Raw genomic sequence first — 20,464 nt, 5'->3', positions numbered from 1 at the left:
CCAACAGGCCTTGAGGTCTGCTGATGACTTGGGAGGCAGGAGACTTCCTCAGATCTAGTCTTTACCCAACAAAGCATGGAGGAAGTTGGGGGTGTGCAGCTGATCTGACAGTCCTCCCTGAGGACTAGCCTAGGACAGAGTGGTCATCCCGTGGAAGTTAGAGGGGGTGACTGAACACAGAAAGGCCTGGAAGGAGAACACAGTCCCCTTCCTAGGAAGGGGGAGGGTCCTAGGCATGGAATCAAAGACAGGGTTCTCTCCAAACGAGTCTTCTTTCTGATGGAAGCTTCAGAACAAGTCTCTCACAGAGACTGAAGCAACAGGCCACTTTCCCTCAGAGACCAGGGTAACAAAGCCAGCCTAGAGGGGCTGATCAAGTGCTGTCCAAGTCCAGGAGGGTCTACTTAGTCCCTGCCTGCCTTGGATGGCAGCCCCTTTAAACACCCAGCTTCCTCCCTACAATATGGACTTCTTGTTCTCGGCCCCATCATTCCACATGGCTTCTCACTAATCTAAGCATCCTGCCAATCCCACCACAGCCCGTCTGTCTCCACTGCCCCTTGACACAGACACCCAGACCTCAGTCATCCTTTCGTCTCACTCCACCAGACTTATCAGGATGCTGACTCCCGAAGTGTTGGGCCCTCCATAGTTACCATTAGAACAGAAACAGCTGGACCAGAAGCTAAAACAGCAGGGAGGCTTCACAATGCTCCTAGCATTCCCTTCATCCCACCTCTTGACTTTGAGCCTCTTACCTTCATGGTTGGGGGAGCAGTGAGAGGAGGGGACAGTGGCCGATCTGGGAGGCTCACATCCGAGCTGTTGGCCAGCTCCTGCTTCCTGCAAAGAGACCAAAGGGCACAGAAGCTGTTAGCAAGGGCCTTCCTGAGCCTTCCTTCTGTGATCTAAGAGTGGCTGAGTTTGAAGACTTGGAATGATACAGAGTTGACTACATCTCTTCATTGAAATATACTAATATCAAAAGCAGTATTAGCGCAAGGCCCTGGTCCATCAGGATCCCCTAAGGACATGTAAGTCCCCAGGTGCATGCCAGAATCTCCAAGGATGGAACCTGAAAATCTGTTTTACCCAGCTTCCCACGTGATTCTGATGCACCTAAAGTCTCAGAACCACTAGTTCTAAAAGACACAGGACTGGGGTCAGAGGGAGACAGGGATCCCATGGGTGTCTCTGTCCACTTGAACACATGCTCTCACACACATACACACACACACACACCACAGGGTGGGAGAGCTGGCATAGACCCACTGTTGGGAGAACAGGGCTGCCTGCTGTAAAAGCTGCAGGTAAAACTTATTTTAGCCCATGTAGGGTAGGACCAGGTTTGAGGGAGCTAAACAGAGTTGTGTTGCCATAGAAACGATGCTCTCACACACTCCCCACTTCCCATCTGGCCCTTGCTGGTGACCAGGGGGAGCTTGTTTGCTGTCCCATCACCAACCAGACTGCTTAGATTGGGAGAAACTTCCACAGCAAGTTATGCAACAGGACCATCTGGGCAGAGATGGGGATTCCCCCAGTGGGCCAGGAACTCTGATGTGCCTTGGAGGGGAGGAATGGAAAGTCAAGACAATAGTACTGAGAACTGACAGAGATCACAATTGAGCTGTTAAAACCCCTAGCTTCACAGGAGCCCCATCCTGAAGCACCCAACAGTCAGCCTGTGTCTGTGTTAAATGATCAAGACCCACCATTCCCCATTGGAGTGAACACTCACTCTACTTCTTCCCATCCATTGTCCTAGTAATAACAGCCCCAATCCAGGCTGCTTCATGAAGAAAACCCACATTCCCTAGAGCCATGCTCCCCAGCTTTCCAAAGAGAAATCCCAGCCCTGGAGCCTGGAGCCTGGAGCCTGGAGCCCAGATACAGTCTTATACCGGCTGCCCAAGACCTCAGGCTAGGACAGTCTAACACCTCTTGAAAACCCAGGCTAGAGACAGGGCCATACTGTCTAGCACAGAGCCCCTTGTGTCCCTTGCAGCTGGCCACCGTTCTGTCCTCTAAGCAGACAGACAGGGAGGCTGGTGAACATCTGGCTGAGGATCCGCGTGACTCCACCCTGGCCAGCTCCCTTTCTCTCCTCCATCTGCCTCTGTCCTTACTTCTTCCGGCACCATGGTAACAGGACTTAGGATAGCTGGAGTGAAAGAGGTCTCTTCCCTCTTGATCGAGACCATTATTGGTCCAAGAACCATAGAGGACAAGATACACATGGGGGGGGGGGGGTGGATGCAGCAGCTTTGTCTGCCTCTCAACACAAGCTACCAACCTCATTTCCATATATCAACTTAGCTGTGACTACTGCTATGCCCTTACCTGCCTCCCATTGAAGCTGGTCCAGCACAGCCTCTGCCCTCTGCCCCCTGCCCTCTGCCCTCTGACCTCTGCCCTCTCCCTCTTCCATTCAATCCTCTTTCAAGCAGCCACTGCTTCTCTTGATGAGCCTGTCCCATGAAAGCCAGAAAGGAGAGGAGGGAAGGTTGATCAAGGGTAGGAAATAGCACCCTCAGGTACCCTAAGGCAAAGATAAGGGCACCTCCTTTGGGAGCTGGGAGGCTGACAGAGAACAGAGAAGAGGCAAATTTTCCATGAGAGAAGACAGGCTTATCTAAGCTCAATTGAAAACTTCCACCCATGCCTCTTGAGATGATTTATGAAGATGACTTATGACCTTAACTGACAGCAGTCCTGGATCTCCAGGAACAACCCTGGAGATGGAGGAGGAGGATGTGAGATTTTTACATCATTCATTGATGGACACTATAAACAGTCATGCTATGTAGTTCAATGTCCATACACATGAAGCTAGAGTAAATGCAATTACTGTCTAAGATCTAGGAATCCACCTTTTCCCATGCACCAGCCTGCTTCCCCTGGATGCTGGATGAGCAACCAGGAGCAGGTAACAATGAGGACTACACAAGGTAGTCTCCAATCAGAAGGATTTCACAAGTGATAGTGGGGCAGGAGAGAATACTCATGGCCAACAGGTTCCTTCTAACTCCCAAGATGGGTCTAGGAGTCCAGAGGGGAAGGAAGACGGACACAAGGATGGCTACTACCCTGCAAAAGACTCAAGGTACACATGGACCTTTATCCACGCATTAGAACTCACCTCTCCTTGGTATATAGATAGCTTCAAGTATACCTATAATGAAGGCACACTCATGGTTCCTCTTGGCACACTCCTGCTTCCATCCCTACCTCCTATTTAAGAGCTAAATATCTATTGTCAGTTAAAGTGTGTCCCCTCAAAATAAAGAGTATGTTGACATCTCAACTGTAGCACCTATGAATAGGGCCTTATCTGAAATTAGAGTCTCTGCAGATGTGACTGGAGAGTAAGCCAAGGCTGTGAGCTAGGCCTTTCACATGCCCAGTGTTCATGTAAGAAGAGAAGGCACTACTGTGAGCTTACAGGCCCACATCACGTGGTGGCATGATGGACTTACATGGAAGAGAGATGCATTTGCAAATGGAAGGATGCTAAGCATCACGCCAAACAGCAGCAAATAGAAGACACAGGAAGGACCCTTCCCCAGGCCCATCAAGCCCCTGTGTTTCTACTCCTTATTGGAGGTCAGAACCGAAAAAAGAAATGTCTGTTGTCTCAAGCCAGTTGTAGTACTTGATAAGAGCCACCCTGGGAAAGCAATACACAAGTTCTCACAACTACCCTTAGCCTTGTGATCAAAAGACCAGAATGAAGAAGGTGAAATTCAGCTTCTACCTCAACCCCGTTCCCTACTCTGATCAGCTGACCTAAGCTTGTCCTGCCCTAGCTCTCATGACAATGACATTTACATGTGAGCCAGTGCCTCCCCCAGGACACCAGGGTCAGACCCAGTCACCAGCTGACACAAGGGTAAGACGGGAGCTGCACGCCCAGTGGCATTCCTGCTCTCTTTCTCACTCAGCAGACATATCACACATGAGTGGGGGAAATTGATGTGACTCTAGCCAGGGACAACCTTGACCACTTTCATTTGTTACAAGCAAAGGGTAACTCATTACCAGAAGTAATGAGTCCCTTGTGAGCCACTGTGTCACGAACCTGAGATTGAAAGTCGCCCCTCCCACTAGCCCGGACAAACAGGAACATACGCTGTAAAGTCACATGGTCCCATATTTACCCAGGGGCCCTTGGGAACACAAAGGGAAGGTGCTGATGATAAGAGCAGGTAGTGGAGAGGAGAAGGGAAGAAGAGGATGGAGAGAAGGCAGAAAGGAGGAGGGAGAGGCATGAGGACACTGAATGGGCAGGTCATCCCAGGGTTCCTGGAGTTGCAGCCCACTCAGCGTCTCAGCTCCTGCAGAGCCAAACGAGCTGATGCTCTCCCGTGGGAGATCGGCTCCTCGAAGCATAGGAGATTCCAGGGCAGAGAGGAGGGTGCTGGGTAGCCAGAAGAGCCCCCACCTGGCTTTAGTAAAATGCAATCTCGACAAAGAAGGACAGAGGGGCCTGGTGTAGACGCTGGGCAGAGTCCTTGGGAGGTCCCAGTGACACCATCTCAGCATCCAGGGTCCAGGTCTCCACCTTCAGTAGGCTGTGACCCGGGCCCCTGCAACAGCACACTGTCTTTTGCACATCACTATAGAGAATCCCCTACAGTTAAAATCAAGTGATTCCTGGGTTCAAGTTTGGCTCTTCCTGCTACTCTGTCATGTGACCTCACCTCTGTGCCTCAGTGCAAATGCAGGAGTAGTGATGTTCTGAGGGATTAAAAGCAATACTGTGGAATAAAACTATGAAGCTCTGTACAAATATAGACTAGGGCAATAACAACATTGCCAATGGGATTCATAAAATGGTGATCTGGGACCATCAGGATGGCTCCATGGGCAAAGCCACAAAGCCTGACGGCCTGGGTTCAACTGCCAACCCCACATGGTGGGAAGGAAGAACTGACCCCCACAAGTTGCCCACTGACCTCCACCTGCAAGCCATGGCATGAGGATACACCAAGGTACACATGCACACACACAGGTGTGTGCACGGGTGTGCACTTAATTAAAAAAAAAAAGATACCAATCAGTAAATTGAAAAAAAATGGTTATCTATCTCTGAGTGCAGAAAGAGAAGCAAGGACCTAGGCTGTTTAAATGTCTGGGAAAACACTTCACCATCTCAAACACAGCAACAGTCCTTGCCCCTGGAGATTTGCTCTCAGGATCATAACCACCTACTGGTTAATAATCAACAGCAGGAAAATACCCACCTCGTAACAGATGGCCCCGGGGCCAGGTGCAAGGCCTCCCTCTGGCAGAGAGTTCTCAAAAGCCTTCATCTCCTACCACCCTGGCTCCCCAGCCACCCCACGGCCACTTACACTTGCTTCCCAAATTAGCCAAACTAGGGGAATACAGACAGTTGTATGCACTGAACAGCTTCTCAAGAAAATCAAACAAAAAGGGACACAGAGCATGAGTCACAGGAGCAAAGGACAGAAATGACCCAAATGTCCCAGCCAATGAATAGATAGCCCAAATGCAAGTTGTCTATAAGATGGAATATTGTTTCACCACAAACAGGAATGATGCATGGATTGCACTGTGATATGGTGAACCTTAAAGCACAGAGCTAAAGGAAAACAGCCAGTTGCAGAGGGACACACACTAGATCAGTGCTCCTCAACCTGTGGGCTGTGACCCTTTCACAGGAGCCGCCTAAGACCATCAGAAAACAGAGATTTACATACAATTCATAACAGTAGCAAAATTATAGCTATGAAGTAGCAACAAAATAGCTTTATGGTTAGGAGTCATCACAACATGAGAAACTGTATTAAAGGGTCACAGCATTAGGAAGGTCAGAATCACTGTTCTAGATGGTTCTGTTTCCATGAGAGATCCAGAGCCAGCAAATCCAAAGCCAGAATGCAGATTGGTAGTTGCCAGGATCTTGAAGGAGGAGGCAAAGGGAGCACGGCTAATGGGTGGTGACAGTGTTCTAGAGCTAGACTGTTGTGATGGTTGTATGACCCAGGCATGTACCGAAGCCTGGAGAACACCACATACTTTCAAAGAATGAACTTCATGGTATATGAATTCTATCTCAATTTGTGAAGAAGGATCAAGGAAAGGTGGGCTGGAGGATCCTGCTGCTTAATTTCCTCTCCAGCTGCCTTTCGATCCCTAGGCTCCAACTGATAAGAGTGTCCTTGCTTTGCAGCAGAAGCAGTGAACAGGCAGGGGGCCGAGGGGGGCTTCCTGACACTGCCACTGTTGAAGAGCCCTTTCTGCCCCACACTCAGCAGTCATAAGCACCAGCAGCTCAGTCATGAGTTAGGAAAAAACGACATTAGAGTTCTACCTTTTCACAACACCCACCCTACAGAGCCAACTAGGCTGAAACAGTTGATGGCCTAGAAACTAGAACAAAACCAAACGCTCCAAGAAGACTCAGCCTGAGGCACATGGGGAGGAGAGGTAGCTTGGACGTCAGGCTGAGCTCTGGCCCTGATGAATGGACCCTCTACTTCTCGGTGTCTTTGCTCAATCCTTGCAGAGAAGACAGAATGGATGAGTTGACTCTTGACTCTTGTTCCCACTATAGAACTAGTCTTCATAGGAGCAGAAAACCATGTGCCACTGGACAAGCTGGGTGCAGTACAGACAGAAAGGACTTGGCAGTGAAGGCCTCATGCTCAAAGAAGTCTGCCAGAAGCCAGGTGTGGTGGTGCATTCCTTTAATCCTGGCACTCAGGAAGCAGAGGCAGAGGCAGGCAGATCTCTGTGAGGTCCAGGCCCTGGTCTCCAAAACAAGTTCCAGGACAGCCAGGGCTACACAGAGAAATCCTGTCTCAAAAAAAAACAAACAAACAAACAAACAAACAAGGAAAAGAGAAGGAGGAGGAAGAAGGAGAAAGAAGAAGAGTAGGGGGAGGAGGGAGAGGAGGAGGAAGAAAAAGAAGAAGGAAGAGGAAGAAGAGGAGGAAGAGGAGGAGGAGGAGGAGGAGGAGGAGGAGGAGGAGAAGGAGAAGGAGAAGGAGAAGGAGAAGGAGAAGGAGAAGGAGAAGGAGAAGAAGAAGAAGAAGAAGAAGAAGAAGAAGAAGAAGAAGAAGAAGAAGAAGAAGAAGAAGAAGAAGCAGCTTTACATAGCCAGGCTCCAGCCTGAGGGAGGGAGACCGGCAGTACAAGAGCACCAGTATGAGTGTCTGATAGGCATGAACTTGACTCCCAGCATCAACCCTGACTAGCTATGTGGTCGGTTTATTTCCCCCTCTCTGCCTGTCAACTTCCGCATCTAAAGTGGTGTCAGTCTCCCTACCCTGCTATTTTAAGAAAGGCTTAGAAAGACCTCCCTCAACACAGTGTCTGGGTACGTACAGCAGAAACACAATAGATGATCACCACAGCTATGGTGGTGACTGCTGTCACCCCATCCGAAAGAAGCAAGTCTGATGGAGAGGGAGCAGAAAGCCAGTCAGAGAGCAGAATCTGGATAACCTAGATGTAGGTGCTCCAAAGACTAGAAGGCTGGATGTGAGAGCCCCCACTGCATCCCTGGTGAAAGACAGAAAGAGCTACACAGACACCACAGGTGTACATAGGGGACGGGGCACTAACATCCATCCTGCCATGCAGGGCCAATGTGGAAGGAGGGCAGAATGCCTGCAGAACTGACAGGAATGAGAAGGTACGGTGCAGGAAGCAGGCAGATTCTGCCTCCTTGATGAACCTTACAGGAAGGAACACATATTGCTCACATATGGACACCCAGCAGGGTTGACCTAGGTGTTCCATCTCATCCTCATGTATAGTCTAAGGTCACCACAGAGATTCAGAGCAGAATGCAGAACCTTTGGTGACTTGAATCTTCCCCAAATGTCAACCCGCCCCGCCCCAATTCAATTCCATGGTTCATGGATACAGAGACCAGCAGCACCTGGGAGAAACCCGGGAGATGTTATCTGATAGCCTAATTATAAAGCCAGAGAATAACAGATGCCTCTCTCCTCAGAAGTCAGCTCAGGCTGAGCATGCCAGAAATGAGCAGCCGCAACCCCACAAAAATATGTCAGGAAGGGCTACACGTTTATAGACAAACATTCACGAAGCGCCTACTGAACGGCAGGACCCTATGTAAAGGAAGAGGAGGAGCTATTGGAGTTTACAGATTCCCATAAGTGCACAAAAAGCAGAGACCCATGCTGGGGGTGGGGGAGCGAGGGTTTCACAGGAGATCATTAGCTATGCTAGGCATAAACTCTACTAAAACCCACACTCAAGTAGCAAGAGACATCTGCATCTGGGAACCTGGGAAAACTTGCTCAAGGCTAGATGGCTGCAGCATCTCCTCAGATGTGTTGGTTACAGATGGCTCTGCCCTTCCCAAGAGAACCTTGAAGCCCTAAACTAGGACAAGGGTAGGAGAAAGAGCAGCAAGAAGGCACAAGACACAATAGGGCTGATGAGCCAAAGAAAGACAGCTGTGAACCCCCCAAGTCACACCTCAGTGGGGTACCCACATAGGCAAGTCATCACTCCCTGAGAATCTCAGATGAGTCTTTGCTGAGCAAGCAACTTTCAGGACTGATCAAAGCATTATAGCTCCTGTATGAGCTAGTGGCAGCTCCAGGGCATCCAATGAGGGCCTCAAGATCCAACATGGAAATGAGAGAGGAGGGGTTTGCACCCCAGATCTCTGACACCAATTCCATTGGTCTTTCTCTTCACCACAAGAAATGCATCTTTGCCTGGCCTGTGTATCACTGCAGGGTGTAAGGGGGAACACCAGCCTGTACCCTCTCTAAGGTACAGCCCTCTAAGCTTGAGTTTGGCAATCATGGCAAGCTGTCTCTACATAGACGGGATGTCTGAGTTATTTCCAAATATACAAGGTGATCCAGGCAGAAATGAAAAGCACAAACCACCCTAGTGGCACCCCACACCCACATAAAGGAAACAAAGAAATATACATATGGAAGTACCATGAGGTCCAAGGAAAAGAGAGTGCATCCTACTGGGAGACGAGCCAAGGCATCAGAGAGAACATGGCAGCTGTCCTTCAAGGGCTGACTACAGCAGTCCACAAGGTCTTCTCATTAGCTACTCACCAACATCCTGTGGATGAAATATTACTGGTCCCATTGTGCTGATGGGGAAACTGAGGGCTCAGACATGTTAAGTAATGCCCAAAGTCATGTTACTGGCAAGTATCAGAACAAGCCTTGAACTAGGGTAATCTGGTTCCAGAGTTTATGACCCTGACCACCTCCAGCGAAAGGGGGACTTCCAAGTTGCACCGCTTCTCTGCATGGGGTGCATGCAACCCAGCTGGCTCCCAAGATGGTGTGGGACAATCTGCATTGCAACACTCCAGCTTTGACAGGAACCTATTCAGAGCTGGCCATGCTGATTGTCCTTTTATGGTAATGGCTCAACGTTGTCTTCAAGAGGGAGTCCATTAAAGCAAAACGGAGTCAGTTAAAGGAAAACTTTGAATAATATGACAGGAGCAGGGGGGTGGGGCTGAGGACAGCAGCGTAGGGGAACACAGGTACTTAGCAATCTTAACTCTACCTGGCTGGTCTCCAAAGCAGGGTCTGGTGCTCTGCCTGTCTCCAAGAAGTGAATTTGAGGGCAGCAGCAGAGAAGGCTGGAGACAGAGGGAGGAAGGGAATGGGAGGAACAGACTGTGTTCATGGCCAAGGAAACGAAAGGATCTAGCTCTCAAGGCATTAAGGGGCAGAGCTGAGAGGGCTTGGTTGCAGACGGTAGAGGAGGGAGACGGTTAAACAGCAAAAGGTCCAATTTTTAGAAATATATGTGGTGGTTGCTTTGACCATAATGCAGACAGGGAAGAATTGAGTTTGCAAAAGGCAAATGATACGGTGATTGCCTCAGGCACAGCGGGATGGGGAAAGCACTAACCAGAAGCAGATTCCAGAAGGAGGGGACCATGAGAGGAGAGGCGGCCCCAAGAGAGGTAGTAAGGCTAGAAAAGCAAAGGGAGCGGAAGAGAAGGCAGAGTACCAAAGGAGGGAAGGCATAGCAGGCAAGTCACCTGCTAGGACAGAGCGCCACTTCCCCAGCACTTAAGACATCCCTACCTGGCTGTGCCTGTGCCCTGCAGCCCTCACCACATCACCTACAAACTGCCAACGGAGCAGCTTTCCTCACGTGGTCAGCGCCTCTGCTCACCACTACCTGGCCTCAGCTGAGAACGTCACGGTCAGAGCAAAGGCAGCCAGCTCCCAAGGTCACAGACAGCCTCAGACTCAAACACAAAAGCACAAAGTCACAAAGGCACAGGATATCAGCGTTTGCCCTAGCCGGCAAGCATTTCTTAACCTGGGTGGCAAGGATGTGAGTGTTCACTTTATGATTCACTCAGCTTGGACATATGACATTTATCACAATGAAGTATCACTTGTGAAGAGTGATAAGTATGTTCCTTTGCTTCCTTCAGGAAATAGAGATATCCTGAGCTCAGACTTCTGTGACGGACATGTCAGGCTGACCACATGCATTTATCTCACTTGCCCTGAAAATAACAGTGTGGAAAAGGTCTGAATTGCAAAGGGTGCTCAGAAGACAAGGCAACGGATATGAGATGGAAACTACCTATGGCATCATTGAGAAAGATGCAGCCAAAAGAGGATGCTTCACCCTAGAGAGTTCCAGGAAGACAGCAGACCCTGCAACTGAAGTATAGAACCAAAAGAGGTGGAGAGAGAGACTGGTAGATACTAGAAAGGCTGAGCCTTTGGAGCACCTCCCCCACTCTCTTCCCCACTAGCTGGATGATACTCCCCACTCCCTACCACCCCTGGAAACTGAATCATTGAGAAAAGCTAGCATCTAGATGTCTCTGATGGGGCAATCAGCTTGCTAATAACCACTATCACCCCCATTACTTTGAAGCAGCAAGCCAACAACTCCCAATGGGCTTCCTAGTATCTCACTCCTGGACACAGAAGGAAAGCCAAGGATGGCTTGAGGAAATCTCTAACAGGGCACCAAAATAAACAAAAGGAACCTTAAGAAAGCAAACAATGGGAGGAAGCAGGGGGACTTTCAAAAACCACTAGGAATTCATATCCTCAGAGAGGTAAGATGAGATGCTGTATCCGTGACACATGGAGAAAAATGACATAAGGATAAAACGGTCAGGGTACAAGAAGAAGGCTTGGGGATTAGTAAAACAATGGGGAGGCTAAGGTTGTAGCTCAACAGAAGAGCTGTTACCTAGCCCTAGCATATGAGATAGGGGAGGGGAAAAGGGGAATGAGGGAGAGAGACTAAAAATACCAAAGGACCGAATATTTGACCAGTGAGAGTTCCAGAGAGAAAGATGATAATAAAGGACTGGGAACAGTAGCCAGTTGATCTCTTGGTGAGCCATATCTCCTGATAATGATGCCCTTGGGTGCCCTTTGTTTAAACTGGCTTAGTTATTCAGTTTTGACCAAGACAATGGAACTGAAATACTATTATTTAGCTTCCATGGCTGAGTCACAGGAATTCTCAAAACTTCCATCTTGATCTCTAGGAACACTTACTCTAGGGAAAGCATGTGAGGGCTGACTGGTGAGATTGCCATGCTGCGCACTCCACCCATAGAGGTTGTATGGAAGGAGATACCCAGCCAATTCCCAAGTGTTCCAAATCTGGGTCCAAATCATAGTCCTTGGCATGTGAAGAAACCATCTTGGACATTCCAGGCCCAGCAGAGAACCTGGGAACTGAGGCAGCGCCAATGAACGACCTTAACATATATGGAGTGCAGCATCCCAGCTAATCCTAGCATGTGAGCCAGCAAGATGAGGTCCCAGATACAGTGAACGTAGAGATGGGCAGCTGGGCGGTGGTAGAACACACCTTTAATCCCAGCACTCAGGAAGCAAAGGCAGGTGGATTTCTGTGACTTTAAGGCCAGCCTGATCTACAAAGTTCTAGGATAACCAGGTCTACACAGAGCGACCCTGTTTTGGGAGTAAAAAAAAAAAAAAGAAAAGAAAAGAAAAGAAAAAGAAAAAATGTAAAGAGAAAGAAAGAGAGAGGGGGAAGGGAGGGAGGGAGGAAGGAAGGAAGGGAAGGAGGAAGGAAGGAAGGTGGGTGGGTGCCAGGATGTCTCTTCAATGTGCCCTAGCTGAATCCCCAATCCACAAAAAGTGAGCACAGTTAAATGATTATTGTACCATAACAGGAGAAAATTATCAGAGAAACAAAACAAGAACACTTCCCATGCCTTAGGATCCTAAGCTTCTCAGTCCAAATACCCAGGTTAATGAATGACACAAGCTCTACCCAAAGCCTCAGGACTCACGAGTAAATAAAAATTCATTGGTCCCTGGAATATATATTCCAAGGAATATAAATATGCATCATCAGATTTTTTGCAATGGCAACTCTGGAATGCAAGGATATAAAACTCTTCAAAATAATTTGAATCTATAATTTTATACCCAGACTAAACTATCAACCAAATATGGGAGCTGAATCCCAATATTCTAAAATATCTTTTTTTGGAACAAGAGCTCTGAAAAGTGTTTTTCCTTTTACATATTTTCTTGGGAGGCTACTATTGAAAAGGAACCATCACTTCAAGGATAGAAGGTTCTAGAGATAAGGTCTCTTGCTAGAAAAAAAAAACACATGGAGTATATAGTAGGTGCAACCTTTCAGGGGAAAAAACTATTGAGAGGATTATAGCTATATAAATTACAATGATAGAACAAATAAAGGCAGGCACAAAGAAATCTGTGTTACTTTGGAAACCCAGAAACATGAATTAATCCATAATTCTAGGAAAAATAGTTACTTACCCAGGAAAGAAAATTTAATTGTAGTTTGTTCCATGATTTGCTAACGATATTTATACTGTGATGATAAGTATACGCTGACTATCGGATGGACCAGTAGATGCGGTCACTGGGAGGACACGCTGTGTGTTGAGGAGTCTGTGTCTTGGCTACTTCACTGCACTCTAAAACCACCTCCCAAATCTTAGCTTTTCTGAACAAGCCGGCTGTGACATATCAGAGTAGGGGTTTCCATCTCTGGTTGAAACTAAGTAACTGTCCCGGTAGTGATGACTCAGCACCTCAAGGTACTGTGCCTGGTCTAGTCAATTGACAAGTTACTCCTTATCTGTGAATGTTTCTCTCATTAGAGGGACAGACACTTAAGCTGTTTCTCTGCCCTGTGACAGTGTGAGGCCAAAGTTCATGCCTGCCTTTCTTTGTTTGTGGCCATGGTACATCACTGGAATATAAATGTCATAGTCTCCACCTGTGACCAAGCAACCAAGAACAGAAAACTCAGCCCATAGTGACCAAGAGTGCCACTCCAGGTTAATAACACGCTCAGAGGCACCACCGATGAGTCAAATCCAGGGACAGCAAAGCTCTGCCTCCTCCCAGGGCTCTGACCCTCTTCCTCTCTAGGGAAGGAATAACAGGAGCCAGCAGGGGCTCCAGCGGCTCTTGCCATACTCTGTGGCTGGAGAGTTAAGAAAAAGGGTTAGCAGACTAGACCACCACTGGATAAGCAAGACTCAAGATGATAAGCAAAAAGCCACATCCCCAGAGGCCTCGGCCTTGCCCTTCATCGGGTCTGTCATGGGGATCCTACCCACTGTCTGTCACTAGCAGGATGCCTGGTACTAAATGAACTGGTAGTGGATGAACAAGAAGCGCCAGATCATGACAGCTAGGGGACTAAACTGAATCTAATCTGCACTGCAAATGGTCTGCTACCTCTGCCAACCTCAGCTCTCCGGTCAACAGCCTGAGGCAGGGTTCACACACTTCCCTGTCAGTGTGAACTGTTATTAACCTCTTGTCCCTCCTTAGCTTCCTCCTCTCCATAACCAACTGCAGAGATAACAGAAGTATCATCAATATGCCCATCAGCTAACATTTGTGTGCCTGTGTTAAATGCTTTGAGTATGCTATTTCATTTGATCTCTGCCTGGTCTATGGCATAGATAGGTGATTATTCTCCCATTTTCAAAAAGAAACCAGGGCTCACAGAGCCTAATCATAACCAGGGGGCAGGTCTGGGATTTGAAAGGACACTGGAAGGTGGGCTTTAGTGGACTTCCTCTGCCCTGGCCTGCTGAAGCCCTGGGGTCCTTCGTTAAGCCCTGTTGGAAGAAGGGTAGCTTGGATGCTTTGGGGACACCTTCCAAGACAAGCCTGAGATCCAAAGCAATGCTACCTGGGAAAGGACCTGGGATGGGAATCACCCTTTTCATCTGTTTCTTCCTCTCTACAGGGTCACTACGTAGCCTTGGCTGGCCTGGAACTCACAGAGATCCATCTGCCTCTGCCTCCTCTGCCTCGTGAGCTGGGATGAATTACAAACACGTGCCACCACGTCCATTATCTTGTTTTACAAGATTAGTTTTAATTACATTAGTATTATGTATATGAGTGTTTTGCCTGCATGGATGTGTGAGCACAAAATGGATTCCCAGTGCCCATGGAAGTCAAAAGAAACAGATTGTGAGCTGCCATGTGGGTGCTGGGAATCAAACCTGGGTCCTCTATAGGAGCAGCAAGTGCTCTTAACCACTTGAGCCAACTAGACAGCCTGAGAATGTTATTTTTTCCACTGGTTAAATATCTATCAAAAGTCTTTTCAAGCCTCTAACCCCTGCACTTCACTTAGGAGACAATATCTGGAAGATTGTGAGTTTGAGTTCAGCCTGGGGTGTGTGTGTGTTTGTGTGTGTGTGTGTGTGTGTGTGTGTGTGTACACTAATACTTGTCTCAAAGCCAAAAGAGCAGAGGATGCAAACTTGTAGTAGAGTAATGGTTCTCAACCTGTGGGTCACAACCCCTTTCATAGGAGTTGCATATCAGATATCCAATATGTCAAATATCTATATTGTAATTCATAGCAATAGCAAGATTACAGTTACGAAGTAACAATAAAAATAATTTTATGGTTGCGGTCACCACACCATGTGGAATTGCATTAAAGGGTCACAGCATTAAGAAGGTTGAGAGCTGCTGTAGTAGACTCTTAGGATAAGGCCTTAGTGGCTATCATTCTATTTCTGATCCTCACGTTTTCTTTTAATTTTTTTTTATATTTATATACTATAGAGGAGGGGACACATGTGCCGTGGTGCACTTGGAAGTAAAAGGGTGTTGTGTGAGAGTCAGTTTTCATTTCATCCTGTGAGTCCCTGGACACAGACTGGGGCCCTCAGATTTGATAGGGGACATCTTTACCTGCTGAGCCCTCTTGCCACCCCCACGACCTTCACATTTCTGTTGTGAATATTAATACAGACCCATGAGGGGAATGTTGTCAGAGAATCCAGGGGCATCTAATGAAGTAGCCTAGGTGGGGGTAGGAGTCCTGCCACATCTGCTTTCTGTCTTTCTGAAGTGACATGTCACACTACAGTGTCAGGCCCCAGAGAGCAGACCCAGCACCTGCCACGGGGAATCAGGGCTGAGAAAAGACTGGCATTCTGGGCCTTCCTGCTGAATCATTTCTAGCCGCCCTGGTCACTTAAGTGACAAGATGATATATCAACTTCAATAGCGCTGAAGGGTCTGCCCTGCAGGCAGAGTTCTTCTCCCATGGGGGCATTGAAGGCAGCCTCAGCAGGCAGCTGGAGCCACTGAGAATGAAGGATCCCTGCCCAGGGCCGCCATCTCCCCCCTCCCAGATCCACTCTGTGCCCCAGTTTGCAAGACCAAATGATGACAGGAAGAGGCCACTCCTAGGCCAGCCAAAAAGTTATCCAAGCAAGCAGGCACAGCTTAATCCTCTCATTGCAGAACCGGTGCAGGCACAGGAGGGAACCACGGAGCCTCTCCCCACTAGAGGAGTTAGTCACAGCCACAGGACTCAGAGAGGCACATGGCCGGGGCTCTGCTGGCCTCTGGCATGCTCCCACAAGTCACCTGGCTCCTTTGAACATCTGGAACTATTTGTGGAAAGAAGAGCTCCTGATCTGTGCCTGCCCCAGAGGAAGCATGAAGAAGCCTTCCAGGCAGATCCTGCCAGAAAAGGGTCTATTTACATACCAGACTCCGGGCACTCAGAGCGGGATCTCCATCCTGCTTCCAGGGTGCATTCCTAGGCTACAGGCCCTCAAAACACTGCTCATTTGCATAGATCCTACGTACAGCCTCTCCTCCACTTTGTTTTAATTTTTCTATTTTCTGTGTTTGGGTATTTTGCCCTTATGTGTGTCTAAGAACCACATGTATGCCTGACATGGGGGCACAATGGACAAGAGGGCATTGAATCCCCTGAAATTATTGTTATAGACAGTTACGATCTGTCAAATGAGTGCCAGGAATCAAACCCATCTCTCTGGAGGAACGACCAGTCTTCATTACCACTGAGCCATCTCCCTAGCCCCTTCCCACACACTTTAGGATGTCTCTACCTGTAATGCCTTACACAGGAAAAATGTATGGAGTTGTTATGTTGTTTAAGGGATAGAGAGAGGGAAGAAAAGTCTACACATATTCAGGGAGCCTCTGTGTGTGTGTGTGTGTGTGTGTGTGTGTGTGTGTGTGTGTGTAGGGATATGTGTGTATGTGGGGATTATGTACAGGAGGTATGTGTAGTGTATGTGTGTGTGTAGTGGGCGGTGGAGCGGTGTTTTCAAATATTTTGAATCTATGGTTGGTTGAACTCAGGAATGTGGTCCCTGGGACTATGGAGGGCCAAAGCTGTAACAATCTTCAGCGGCTGTATTTATGTGTTTACTTCAGTCACCTTCCCTGCCAAACACGGTTCTGTGTGGCTGACCTGGATGAAGCATGAAGTTTTCTCTCATCTAGGAAGGAGTTAGTTCTGGCCTGGGAGAGGCTGAGTGCTAGCTAAAGACAGTGCACTTAGTCAGTGGACGAACTGCACCTTGAAATCCAGAACTCTAACTGGAAGGCCTGGACTGAGGCCACCTGCATATGCTAGATGGAAGGAAGGAAGGAGAGGAAGGAAGGAGAGAAGGAAGGAAGAAAGGACCAAACACCCTCTGAGCGCTGTGTTCTCTCTGCATGTTCTCCTTGCTTTGCGTCCCCCAAGCTCAAATCAAGACAAGGACTATGTTACATTTAGTGCCTTCTGACACTCGTGGCCCTACCAAAAGAAAGTAGATTTTACTTGCTATTCAAATGAGAAGCTTCCAGGGATGGCATCCTATGCACCTCAGACCTACAGGCACACACACCTCAACAGTGCTGAACAAGCAATTCCTGACTGGCCCAGCAAAGAGCTCATCTCTCCCTGGGGAGAGAGTTAAGAAGCTGTGTCTGCCAGGAGTCCACTGCCCACCAACATGGAGAAGTGGCCACTGCTTCCTGTCCAGTTCTTTGTGTGTCTCAGAGACTGGCTGAAGTCTCCAACCTCCTGTGCTCTTCCTGGGTCTCTCTGGACAAGAGGGTAATGAGGGAGGGAAGGCAAGTGGCTATTTATCTATCGGAGCTTCAGAGACATGAGTAACAAGGACCCCAGCCTCACAGCAGCCACCTAGAGTGTATGCCAATTGCCCTATAGCCAGCAGGAACAAGGCCAACAAATGCCCAAAGCTCTAAATCCAGCACTGAAGCAAAACATCTCTATCCTGCTCTAAGCTACAGATGGGACAGATAAGTAAGATTCATAAAAATGTGTTTGTTTTGGAGATTTATGGAACACAAGAGAGAGGAGGAGGAGAGAGTGAGAACCAGGAGGATTGTGGGCAGGGTAGAAAGAGGAGGAGAGACAGAAGACTGGAAAGCTGCCCATAGGTCATCAGACCATGTAAAGGCCATTTTCTTCAGCTCCTGGCTCCGCCCACATGTCCCTTCAAGAGCTGAGGGACCTTGAGACACGGACAGAATGGAGGTTACACAGTGAAAGGGAATCTGCTAACAGGCACAGGAGCCCAGTCCGTACCTAGCACCATGAAAAGGAGCTGGAGAGATGGCTCAGCAGTAATGAGCACTGGTTGCTCTTCCAGAGGACCTGGGTTCCATTCCCAGCAGCCACACGGCAGCTCACAACCATCTGTAACTCCAGCCAGGGGATCCAACATCCTCATCTGGCTTTCTGGGGCACCAGACACACACATGGTATACAGATGTTCATGCGGACAAAATACCTATATATATAAAATAAAGTATTTTTTTCTTTTCCGGATAAGGAAAGAAAGAGGTGGTGGTCCTTAGAGCGCTTGAATATCCAGCCCCAAGGTCACCCTGCAGTTTCCTGCATTAGACAAGCTGACAAAGATCACCCCTAAGCCCTCGTCTCCGACACCAAGGACACTATTGAAAACGGGCCTGGGAGACGCCCTCAGGATAGACCAAAGAGCATCAAAGTCCACACTCTTTCTCCTTGGGTAGCTAGCATTTGTTCTGTGGAATAAAGCATCCACTATGTGCCAGCACTGGCCTAACCTCTGGGGACATGACATAAATAGGTCATTCTGGAACCTCTGCTTCCCTCCTGATGGGCCTATGACATCACCTCACCCTCAACCACCTCCTAGACTACTCCCTGTCTCTACCTGTTATTCCATCATCATCCCTCACCTAGGCAACAGCTGCCACATCCTAATCTAGCTCCATCCCTTGTGCCCTGACCCAATCCGTTCTTCAGGAAGGAAAGACACGATGATCCTTCCTAAAGGAAAAGCTGATGACACGCAACAGGATGGTCATAACTTAAAAAAAAAAGCACAGAAAATGACAAGTGTTGGCAAGGACATGCAGATAGACAAGAACACATACAAGGTTGAGAGAACATGAAATGGTACATCCTCTTTGGAAACCAGTTTGGCTGCTCCTCCAAAGTTAAACATAGAGTTACCACATGACCCAGAAGGTCCACGCCAAAAGAATTGAAAACAGGTGTTCAAACAAAAAAAAACGTGCACGTGAATGTTCATAGCAACACTATAAACAGTGGCTAAAATGTGGGAACAACCCAATGTGCACACATGGGCAGATGAATAAATAAAATGTGGTACAGCCACACAACAGGCTATTATTCAGCCTTCAACCAGATATAAAGTAGCAATATAGGTCATGGCATGGTGAACCGCAAAAAATGTTATGCTAAGAGAGAGAAGCCAGCCACAGTAGAAGACCACAAATCACATGATTCCATTTACTACGCGATGCCCAGATCAGGCAAAGCCACTGAGTCAGGCACTAGAGAGGTGGCTGCCAGGTGCAGGAGGGAGGAGGGATGGAGAGTAGAGGGAGGAGGGATGGAGAGTGGAGGGAGGAGGGATGGAGAGTGGAGGGAGGAGGGATGGAGAGTGCCTTGGCAGCAGGGAGGGTTGACGTTCGGATAATGAGTTCTGGAGAAGGATGGAGGGGATAGTTGTAAAATATCTAAAATAAACTTAATGCTTACACAGCAATGCTTACCAATAGACACCTACAATGGGACACTGAATGTGGCATGAATTTCACCAGGATAGAGTGAAAGCTTGCCTGACATCTCAGGACTCAAGAAGCAGAGGGAGGAGGCTTCTGAGTTCAAGGCTGACACGGGTCACGTGTTGAATTCAAGGCTAACCTAAACTGCACGGCAAGACCTCATATCAAAAGAACAAGGAGAGAAATAAAAGCGAAGTTGATTGTCATTCTCCCTCCAACGGTTCCCTCCTCTCTGACACCCTCAGTGCCCTCCATCCTGCTGCACCCCCCACCCTCTCCTGCCTGCCCTCCTCACCCACCCAGGCTGAATGACTACTGACTCCTCCAGCTGGCCATTCTCACACTCACATCAGTCCACAGAGCATGCCCCTCCCCCTCTCACAGCCACAATTCCCCAGATTTTGTCTACCTGTGTTCTGTTCACCCCTGGGCCTCTGTTCTATTGTCCCTTCCTTGAGCTGTCACACAGGAGGTGTCTTCTGAACCCTAGTGCTGTCTATTGCCGTTGTCTCCCCCCTTGTAATAGCCAATTCGGTGCCTGTCTTCCACTACCAGGCATGAAGTAATCTGCCTCATTCCCTCCAGATCCTCCTCACAAGGTACCTTCCAGAGAGTCAAGCCAAGGAGAAGAACCAGGGAGGAGCAGTACCCTTCATTGTAAGAAAAGCATGGAGACCAGGCCAAACCATGTGCTGGAGGAAGGGAAGGGAGGGAGGGAGACATGCCGCTGCATGGCTGAGTGTGCCTGGTCAGCAGAGATAGTTAATAAATGCTGTACATGCATCTGTGAGACATACATACATACATACATACATACATACACACACACACATACACAAGTGTGTGCATGCACATACACAGATACAAAAAGCTAGACATGAAACAGTCATAGCATAAACCATCTTAGCCATTTTAACATATATTCTGTGTCGTATAGAACAGTGGGGCCCAGTCCCAACAGACAGATTTACAAAACACTCCCACACCTAAGGAACACTGAAAAAGACGGGGTGGAAAGACCATAAAAGCCCAAGTAACAGGAAGTTTGCTGTGAGATTGTGTCCCCTAGAAAACCCAGAAGG

The 20,464-nt window shown here is 48.3% G+C and overlaps 1 protein-coding gene across 3 annotated transcripts in view; it reads right to left on the bottom strand.

Moving 5' to 3' along the window:
• Rap1gap2 (RAP1 GTPase activating protein 2) overlaps positions 1 to 20,464 on the bottom strand; it is a 183,708-nt gene that overhangs the window by 100,643 nt on the left and 62,601 nt on the right. For all 3 annotated transcript variants that reach the window (XM_028759252.1, XM_028759253.1, XM_028759250.1), the window contains one exon: positions 759 to 843. In XM_028759252.1, the coding sequence (XP_028615085.1) occupies positions 759 to 843 (85 nt within the window). The remainder of the gene's footprint in view (positions 1 to 758; positions 844 to 20,464) is intronic.

This window comes from Grammomys surdaster, unplaced genomic scaffold (genome assembly GCF_004785775.1).
Source record: "Grammomys surdaster isolate TR1022 unplaced genomic scaffold, NIH_TR_1.0 126278, whole genome shotgun sequence".
Lineage (NCBI taxonomy): Eukaryota > Metazoa > Chordata > Mammalia > Rodentia > Muridae > Grammomys > Grammomys surdaster.
This window is presented reverse-complemented; position numbering and strand designations above follow the sequence as displayed.